A 10419-nucleotide genomic window follows, 5' to 3' on the forward strand; every position below is an offset into this window, starting at 1 on the left:
GTTCGTGCATATTCCCCCTCAAACACAGGAACACACACACACACACACACACACACACACACACACACACACACACACACACACGCCCAACGAGAGGGTTCCACACTGGCTGCGACCCTGCCGCCCTCACTGAGTGCCACTGTTTTATCTCTGTCCTGCAGATGGAGGTAGTGAGCACATTCAAGCGAAGCGGCTCGTTTCAGGGAGCAGTGAGAAGGCGCTCCTCCGTGCTCAGTCAGCTCCACGACGTAAACACTATATCTACCCCCTCTCACGTAGCTCTCTCCACCGCAACAGCCAATACCAGCCCAGCCCCAGGGAGTGAGTCCGCCGAAAGCATGCACACACAGTTTTCTTACACACACACACACACACACACACACACACACACACACACACACACACACACACACACACACACACACACACACACACACGCACACACATTTATGCACGGCACGTGGACTTGCAGTATTTTACAGTCGATGGTTGTGCCCCCCCTCCAGCTCGCCCGCTGCTCATGCGTGTACAACGTTTCCTCTATGCTTTTTTTATTTCTTATTCTCCCTTTCAAACAGCACCCGGTCCTGACCAGCTGTGCAATTCTGGTCTGATCTGGTCTGGTCCAAATCCAGGTCTGGCCCGAGTCCAGAGTGTGTTTGATTTTATGTTTGAGTGTTGCGTGTGGTGCAGGAGGTTGCTGTCTGTTCGCTCACTGTGTCAAGAGTCCTGCCAGAAGAAGACTCACGTTTCAAGGGGAAATCAAGTCCAAAATGACCATATTTTCTCTGCAGCCCCACTAATCTACGTACGATATTCAGATCATTATTATTGCGTTTGTGGGATATGAATTCAGCAAAAAAAAAAAATCCATGTTTTCATCCATCTCAGTGGGGATGGATGAAAACATGGAAGCTGGCCATGTTTTATATACCTCTCAGCCCTATAGACAGCAATGATATTGTCCCACATTATTTTAAATTTCATTAAGTTGTGTGTGTGTGTGTGTGTGTGTGTGTGTGTGTGTGTGTGTGTGTGTGTGTGTGTGCGTGTGTGTGTGTGTGTGTGTTTAACTTTATTTGGATGTGTGGTTGCTTGTTCTGCTCATGCGTGCGTTGTAGTAAGTACGCTCTTGATGTTGATCGGCTGTCGCCACCATGCCACCGCCAAATAATCACTTCGGCATGAAACGGCGAAATAGGGAAAAGAGCAAAATTTTTGCTTGGAATTCTTCAAACGTGCCACCCGGCACCCAAACGCACATGATTACGCGAACTGCATTGGCTATTTATGGACATGCACTGCCAGAAATGCACACGCATTCGGTCTGACTGTAGCATAAGGCTCAATGTTGCGAACGTCACATGACCAAACCAAGAAAACGGGTCAGTCGTGATTGGTCGTTACCTGAGTCCATCGGTGCTGTGATGTGATGTCATTTTCAGTCGACATGTGGCAAAATGGCCGTCCCCCTGAGGGGGATAAAAATTGGTGGATTTTGCTGCTCATTTTAAATTCCACAAACGCGATATTAATCAGAATGTTTAGATTTATGGGTGTGCACGGAACATATTGTGAGGAACATTTTTGACTTGATATTCCCTTTTAGTAATAATACATAGTTGAAATATACCCCCCCGAAAGAATGATAGCTATTGAAATGATCTAATTGATCCCGGTGGAAGGTATGGATCAAAGTTCCCAGAGGTGACGACAGCTCCCGCTGCACCATGTCTTACAATATTTCCTGTGTGTCAATGAGGTCAAGCCAGGTTACCGTGTTTAAAATGACTGCTCTCAAGCTTAAGAAGTCAAAGAAAATAAGTTGCTGGCGTGATATTTTTGGAATGCTACAATTAGAGTATTGGCCAAAAGCTGTAAACCTTCGAGTATAAAAGCCCTCAAAACCGCTGCTGTTGCCTAACTTGCCATTCGAAGTTGAGTTTCCCTTTGAGCTTTGTTTCTCCTTCGTCTCCTCCTCTCAGTTTTGTTCAGCGTGTTTTGGATCGATGATGTCTGTAACACGACTTTCAGCTTCAACATCTCACGTTTGCCTCTCGTCCTGAGCCCTCCAAAACGTTGCGGTTTCTTTCCCTGTCTGTCCCGTTTGTTTGTTAACTTTCTCTCTTTCTCCAATGCCACTCTTGACTTTCTCTTTGCTGTATGTTCTTTTTGTTTGAGATATTACAGGATGTCCTGTTTGCCCAAAGCGCTCCTAAAGACTGTGAAATGTACTCTGTTCTATACGTAGTAGAGTTGTTATCTTGTAGATGTATTTGGATTGCGCCAGATCTGAATACAGGCTTAGTTTAACGCTAAGATTTCTTTAGATTTTCGCATCCTTTTTTTTTTTTCCTTGTTCCTCCTCCTTTTGTCCTTTCCCTCGTCCTTGATGTCATCCATTTTTGTCACTGTCCCCATCTCCTGTGGAGAGTAGCGCAACCCACCTCATATTTCCTCTTTGATTTCTCTGTATGTCAGTTCGGCGTGCGTCTGTTTGTGCGTGTACTTGCTGATGTGCCCAGAGCCGCTGTTGTGACCACTGCTGTGTGTTTCTCAGTCCGCGTGTGAGCAGACGAGCTGTGTGTGTATGGCGACGTGCGTGCCGGTGCTTTTGACGTGTCTTTGTGTGTCCGCGTGTGTGTGTGTGTGCATGCTTGTGTGTGTGCTTGTGCTGTCTCCTCATCCGTCCTTTCTCAGTTGCTTCTCCTTTCCAACCTTGCTCCTTCCCTCATGCCTTTATGCCTCCTGCCATCCCACACTGCCTTTCTTCTTCATCTTGCGCCGTCACTCCGAGTGACGTAGGAGGAAAGACACAGAGGCTGGCGTCTTACGCTAAACCGCGCTGCTTTCTTGACCGTGGCCATTTTCCACAGACGCAAAAAAAATCCTGGCCGTTCTTGAAGAACATTTCTGTTTTCCTGTCATGATTGCAGTACAGCATATCATGAAGTGTCTTGCATTTTCATCGCGGGGAGATCTTTGCATTTGAGTGGAAACTGGTGACTGGTAGAAGTAAAATGAAGGTATGTGCGTGCAGTGGTAAAGGGTGCTGCTGCTGGTTAGCTTGCTTTTTTTTTCTTCAATTATTTTCCCTCAAAAGTTCTTGAAGAGCTTTTTTGTGAACACCTGGTCGTAGCATGACACGTACAGTCTTGAATTTGGACAGACAGATGTTCTCACTTTTGGTGGTGATCGATTCATCTGTGGGATGACAACACCGCAACTACATGAATGAGCAGTCAGGCCCCCGACCCCCCCCAAATACTTACCAATGAGGCTGTGATTTCAGGTCTTTTCATTTTTCTCAGAAAAACTGAAGAGATGTTGCTGCCCATCAAGGCACTTTTGAATGTCATGTTGACGCCTGCCTTATTACACTTGGAATGAACACGGTACTATTGCATGGCCACCGAATTAAAACAAGACCTTGCCTTGCATGAACAAGTGCTTCAGCCCGCAGGCTGTAACTCTTGTGTCTGACACCGACTCGGGCAAGTCACGCAGCCCGCCGTGTGTGCACGGCAACCCTGTGCTGTCCGCACACGATTTATACGATAAAGTAGCCTGTACAATGACTTAAACTGTAAGTCATCCCGTATCTGTCGACTATTAGGCTGTGCTCATGTTTGGTTTAAAGATGGCTGTGAACATTGGAATTTATAGAGAAGGGATCTTAACTCAAAATGTTTCGATTTGCCTAGTCCAGGGGTCGGCAACCCAAAATGTTGAAAGAACCTTAATGGACCAAAAAACAAAAAACAAATTAAAAAATTAAAGGCCTTATATAAGCCTTACAATGAAGGCAACACATGCTGTATGTATCGATATTAGCTATATTAGCCTCTTGTGAAAATGACTAAGTTGGCTACAAATACACAATAAGCCTTCATGATTAAATCTTTTTTCCCTTGCAGTGCATCCTGTAGACCAGGGGTGCCCAACCTTTTTTGACGGAATATCTACTTTTTGATCAATCAACCTCACGCGATCGACCCGTTACCGCGCACACGCACGCCATAATGAGCAACAGAGACAACGGTCGCTAAGATAATAGAGTCATGGGACACACTTTTGCAGCGTGTTAACTATCGTAGCTCATGTATACCGTTTAAAAATGCTTCTCTCGGCCCTCCACATTCCCATTCTTTGCCAGTACCCTCGGTGAATTGTACATGAAATGCTGTTTTTTTTTTTGTTTTTTTTTACAACAGCCATCTGCCTGGCATCCCGTCCTGCGACACACGCAGGTTATGACGCAAATCTTCATTGACAGAAATTTAATATTTATTCTACACATTTTTACAGCATTGAAACACATTTAGAATGTTTGTGTCATGTTTGTACTCCTGCAGAAGCCATATTAAAACAAAAATATATTTCCCTCCCCCATCTTTTTCCATTTTTAAAAATTTTTGAAAAAGCTCCAGAGAGCCACTAGGGCGGCGCTAAAGAGCCGCATGTGGCTCTGGAGCCGCGGGTTGCCGACCCCCGGCCTAGTCGATCCGTCAAACAAAATCAAAACATCTCATTCACACATTTTCGCTGGATTTATTTCCACCATTAACCCTCTTCCACATCCACACTGTGGTACAATCAGGTTTATGCCTGATTTGCATGTGCAAAACGTACAATATGTAAATCAGGTGTTCTCCAGAGAAAGTGACATGATGACTCTGTTCATGAAATCCGTAGCACTGTTGCATAAAATTTTCAGAAATGGCGTGTTTTATGTCTCACTTCATGACGGAAAAGCTCAGCCTTTGAGTGCTGCTCGTGTTCAGGTAACTTCTGCGTCATCCGTTTACTCCACCGGTGTTCTCGGAAAAGCAGGCCCAGCTCTCAGACTTCCGTATTTTAGATTTGAGATATAAGAAGAAAGATGTGTGTCTTTTGCGCTTTCATCCACCTTGAGCAATGCTGGACCTTTGTGATTGATCCCTGTGGATCCAGTTTGTTTTCATTTCATATTGGCCTACTTTCATCGACATACAGCAGAGTACAGAAAGAGATTACTGTTGAGATCACCTCTCTCACTTCTCCGTTCCTTCATTCGTTCTTGTGTTGTTGCATATTTTACAAGGGGGTATTCTTCTCCTCCCTTTGCGTCACAGACAAAAAGAGAGAATGGTTGTGGCAAGAAGGGCTGCCGCTGAAGTGAAAAGCATGCATACCAAAAGGACGGTAGCACTCACTGTTTGCTCACCTAACGTGAGATTTGGGAACTTTTGTAAGGGCCATCAGCCTCACAGCTTCTCTCTGTATTTAAGTTGCAGTTTGTTCCCATCAGCAGTTTTTTTTCCACCCCACACAGCAGCCTCAACCTTCCAGTGCCTCTACCCTTGTACTTTTAATCATAATCGTTTTTCCATCAAGCTATGCTGAGAGGGCCGGCAGGGAGGGATGAAGGAAGAGAGAGGGAGGGAGAGGGATGGATGGAGAGAAGCTGAGAGAAAGCAGTAACACAGCAGCGCCCTGACCTCCAGGTCTCTCTGGTCACACTGTGGGCGACATATACTCGAAAGTTTACTCCACCTACGGGGACCAAAATGAAAACAAACCAAGTGCCGACAAAGTGAGAAAGTAACGTTCTGAAACCTTCTCAGTCTGCATGAAGTGTTTTTCTGCTGTCTGACAGGCTCTTTGGAAAAACAGATAAGCACTGAACCTACCGCTTGACCGTCTGTCTGTCTGTATGTCTGTCTGTCCGCCAGTTTGTCTGTCTGCCAGTCTGTCACCTATGCCAGAGTCATGTGTAGAGACTTCTCAGAGTTTGGCCAACTGCAGCATCTACCCCCCCCCCCCATTGAAGCTACTTGATTGTCAAAAGTATACAGTAATCGCTGTTGCAGTTGATAGAAAGCCTTTGGCCAAACGGTCTCTATGGAAGTCTCTGTCTGCCCGCGCCTGTCTGTTATCGTTGCATTCAATTTTCTCCTTTTCTTTGAGCTCATTCTGCTTTCCCTCGATTTGGCCTTGGGGGAAGCGTGCATGGAACGACCGCCATGGCCGGGGAATGCCTTTATGCGCACCTACACCGCACACCGCATCACGCACCTCCCAACACACTCACGGACCTCACGCTGGTGTGAGTTTGTATGACAGAGAGAGAGAAAGAGCGAGAGATAGAGAGAGAGTCTGTGAGTGACAGTCATCTGATTCAGCATGACCTGGCTGCCTGTGGACGCGTGACATGGCTGACTTTGAACCAATCACCTCTTGTTTGAAATAATCTAACCAATCACATGCTCTTCTAACCTGCTGTGACGCCTGCTTTCTTTTTTTGCAACTCTTGAATTTTATTTTTTTATGTCCCGCAGCAACCTTTCTCATCAGCATCATCCTGATTCCACTCTCTTCGTTTCTCTCTCATGCATGTCTGCAGGACATTTTGGCAAATGCGTGTGTGTGCCCGTGTGTGTGCACAGCGATTGCTAACAGATTGACTCGGAACTCACAGTGCACATTTTTCCAATGCATGCTGATGTCCAAAGTGCCAAGCTCACTACATGGAAAACTGCCTTTCCGTTCTGTTACAACGGCTACTGCATGTGTGTGTGTGTGTGTGTGTGTGTGTGTGTGTGTGTGTGTGTGCGTGTGTGTGCGTGTGTGCGTGTGTGTGCGCGCGCGCGTGGTTGTGCGTGTGTGCGCGCACCTTGGCGCGTGTGTGGCCACTTGGTGATTTCTTGATTCTACATTCAACTAACTCACTATTATTGCTTCTTCTCCATCTGTGCCTGGCATTTAGCCTCATCTGTGTGCATGCATGCTAGCCGGTGTGCTGCAGTGCGAGTGTATTTTTACCGCACGCTCAAACACACACTCAAACACACCCTCACATTTTTGTCGACTCTACCACGCACGTCAGGTGCGTATTTATGCGAGGTGTTTTGCTGCTTCTGTGGTCTTTGTGGATGCTGCAAGGTCTGTCTGGTGTGTCAGAACTGACATAAGTGTTTGTCAATAGCAAACTCATTTCAAAACACCTTTTTTTTTTTTCAACATATTTTGATGACACGCGGGATCAGGCGGACTCCCTCTGTACTTCGGCTAAAATGAATACATTTTTACTCCCAGCAATGTGTTTGTACAGCAAATAACTACGAATGCATGGCCGTAGATAGACAAAATTCGCTGCAGCAGAAGCGGACGGACGACCGTGAATCCGATGGTAGGATACAATAATCCGGAGAGGTTGAATCAACGGGACTTCTTCGATTTGGAATTCGTCTGTCTGGGCTTTTAAACAAATAACTTGTTTCTTTGCGTCTGGTGGAGTGCCCCCAAATGTAATTCTTAGGACGTAGTAGCTCTTGGGAAGTGTTCACATCATTCATAGTCATCGTTGCATTCGAGTCCTCTCTCAAATTATAGGCTCATTTCATCAAGAATACATTGTTGTCCGAGCAGCGTGGTGTACATCATGTCTGCTTCACAGTTGAAAGGTTTGAGGTCCAGCCTTGAATGAGGATACACTATGAGGGATAGATTACCCATGAACCGAATGCTGTTAAGCATAGTGGATGGATGGATTAGGTCATCGACACAATGTCCCATGAGTCTGAACATCAATTAGTGGCACATCAGTTTTTGGATTTGGAACACTCATATTTATCAGTGACTGCATCTTTATCCGAGGCCATACACATTTTGGAACAAAGGTTCCATCTGGGGGATGCGTGTGGGGGTCCCCCCCCCCCCACCAGACAGTTGGAGGAGTTTTTAATGAAATGTTGAACACAAAAGAAGTCCAGCTGCCTTTGATTCAACCCCTACGGAATCTCATCACCGGGATAATCAAACGTAATTTACGATAACATCCTGTTTCAGTCAATCAAGCTTTGAGTGGGATAGACACAAAGCCTGACCCAAAGTCATGACCTTTCTTCCTTGAAAATTATCGACAAAGCTGTCTTGAAGTCAAACGGCTTGCATAGGTCACAAATTTCCAACTAGCCAAAAAGTTTTTTATGGACATGCGCCACATTTTTGGTACAACTAGTAGCAATTCCTTTCATTTGGCTGTAGACTGAAAACATTCGGATTTGACATCAAACAATAAAAAACAATCTATCAATGTTTTAGCTTTTATTTCCAGGTATTTAAAGCTGGATGAGATACAGAACTCAGAAGATGCACCTTTTGTTTGAGTCCAACCCTATTTCTTGTGAGTTCAGGAATTGGAACATGCGACTGACAGGTGTGTTTTTTTAAGCCATTTATGTCCTACATTTAATATTCAAATAATAAAGCGCACTGATTTGTAGATTCGGATTCAGAGAGGAATCCTGCTTATGAAGTCTACGTTTACGCTAGGTAGTAATGTTCGGTATGGTCGTTGCAACTCGCAGAAAAAAAAAAAAAAAGTTATGTTACTTTTCTCTGTGGTGAAAAACAAGCAAGCATAAAGCTGAAAAACGATGGAATATCAATCAGAGCCACTGTGCAAACGTTTTCCGTACTCAGTACAACAATTTGAATTCTTATGGAGAAGTTAGGAATCATTGGTGGACAAAGTAACAGACGTTGAGTGGGTAGAGTAAGGAGAAAAAAAAGCAGCAGTTGACAGAAAAAAAAGACCACAAAACAAATGTTAGTGTTATTCACTTCAGTCACTGTTGCTGAGCTAAATATATGGGCTTGGATGACAAATAATGCGATCTTCTGAGTTGTTTATAAGATGCAACAAGAGATGGAAATAAAGGGGTGAATGTTTAATTTCTTTCCCTCTTATTCATATTTTGATGTCAAATTCAAATGTCTCACTTTTGTCGCTTGACGCACAATTTGAAAAAAAGGAGAATGACGTAGTCATGAAGAGTTAACCGGAAAGCCACCTGGCCCCGAGTGTCTGTCCATTTGTGTCTGTATGTCTGTCTGTCTTCTGGAGAAGACCAATCGGTCTTTGCGGGTTTCCCTTGACTTGTTTTCCCCCACTTCAGCGTTTGACTTGTTCTTCTCTTGTTCTTGTGGTTTCTCCCACACCTTCCCCTCCTTTCGGCAGATGCGAGTGGTGAAAGCATTCCGTAGTTCGCTGTACGAGGGCCGGGAGAAACCAGAATCCCGCAATTCCATCCACAACTTCATGGCCCACCCGGAGTTCCTCATCAATGACCTCATCCACAACATCCCGCTGATTGATGACACCGATGTGGACGACGACTCAGAACTCAGCAGATATCAGCACGTGCACCCGGCCCTTCGCAAGCCGCCGCCCCCTCCCGCTCAGCCCCAGCCCACGGCCCGCACCCGTCCCACTCGTCCATACCGCCAGTATAGCCTCCCAGTGACCCAGTGCAACCGAAATAATAACAACAGCAGCAGCAGCAGCAGCAGCGGCAGCGGGGCTTCATCAATCGTCCACGCCAACAAACACAGCATCAACACCATCACCCCAAGCAACCAAACCCCTCGTCATCATCACCACCAACACTGCAACAACCATCATAGCAGGGACCGGTTGGGGAAGCCCCCAACTCCTTACCTAGCCCACCTCTACTGTGTGGAGACCACCTTATAACTGAGTGGGTCGGCGAGAATGGGAACTGAATCCTGGGGTGGGGCAGAGGAGAGAGCTTGAGGACACACACATGACATTTCCATCCAGTCTCTCCTGTGTGACAGGAGGGGGGAGGACGATGGCTGCTGACTCCACGTGAACATTGACGCGATCAAAGTACAACTCCCTCCCCCTCATCCACCAGCCGCCCGCCCTGCCTTGACCTCGCTCGCTCTTCAGCCTGGCCTCCATCTGCCGACGGTGGGCTTGGAGACGGAGGGGCTCCCTGGCCGTGAAGCCCCCCCCCCTCCCCACGCCCCCGAATCCCTTCATTCCGACCGGTGTTAATCGAGTGTGGTTGCCGTGACCCCGCCCACTTGCCCGCCAGGACACCACGACCTCCGTGCTCAACAATTATCTGGTTTGTCATTGAAAACGTCAAAGCAGCTCGTTTTTGCTTGTGATGTAATTGTTGAAGCTTTAACTTCCTCATCCGTTCCGCCCCGATTCATTCATTTCGGAACATGGTGCTCATTAGTTTTCCACATTGCTTCACTTCTTGGCTTTGTCACTGCAGCATGATATTCATTTTCATTTTACTTCCGATCACTCCCCCCCACTCTCTCTTTCAATATGTGTGTGTTGTCTTGTCTCTTCTGAGGAAAAAAAAAAAGAATATATATATATATATATATATGTGTGTGTGTGTGTGTGTGTGTGTGTATACATTTCAAAGTTACCCTTCATTTAGGCCTAATAGTAAAGGAAGGAGTTATACAAGTATATATACAGTACATATGTATATATGATATTATTTTATTTTTTTTATTAATAATTGGGAAGCGACAATACAGAACTTGTCATCAGTCGCCAATCCTTGAATGCTGCCCCATGTCCACATGATATGTTGTCTGTGTGGG

At 45.8% G+C, this 10419-nt stretch overlaps 1 protein-coding gene across 6 annotated transcripts in view; it reads left to right on the top strand.

Moving 5' to 3' along the window:
* The window catches only part of atp2b3b (ATPase plasma membrane Ca2+ transporting 3b), a 47257-nt gene extending 37101 nt beyond the window's left edge, over window positions 1-10156 (top strand). For 3 of the 6 annotated variants that reach the window (XM_019891375.1, XM_019891376.1, XM_019891377.1), the window contains one exon: window positions 9005-10156. In XM_019891375.1, the coding sequence (XP_019746934.1) occupies window positions 9005-9520 (516 nt within the window). In that variant the 3' untranslated portion in view covers window positions 9521-10156. Of the gene's footprint in view, window positions 1-161; window positions 322-578; window positions 636-9004 lie in introns of all 6 variants that reach the window. The other 3 variants (XM_019891378.1, XM_019891379.1, XM_019891381.1) reach the window with 3 other exon arrangements.
* The last annotated feature ends 263 nt before the right edge of the window (window positions 10157-10419 follow it).

Source organism: Hippocampus comes, unplaced genomic scaffold (assembly GCF_001891065.2).
Source record: "Hippocampus comes isolate QL1 unplaced genomic scaffold, H_comes_QL1_v1.1 scaffold174, whole genome shotgun sequence".
Taxonomy (NCBI): domain Eukaryota; kingdom Metazoa; phylum Chordata; class Actinopteri; order Syngnathiformes; family Syngnathidae; genus Hippocampus; species Hippocampus comes.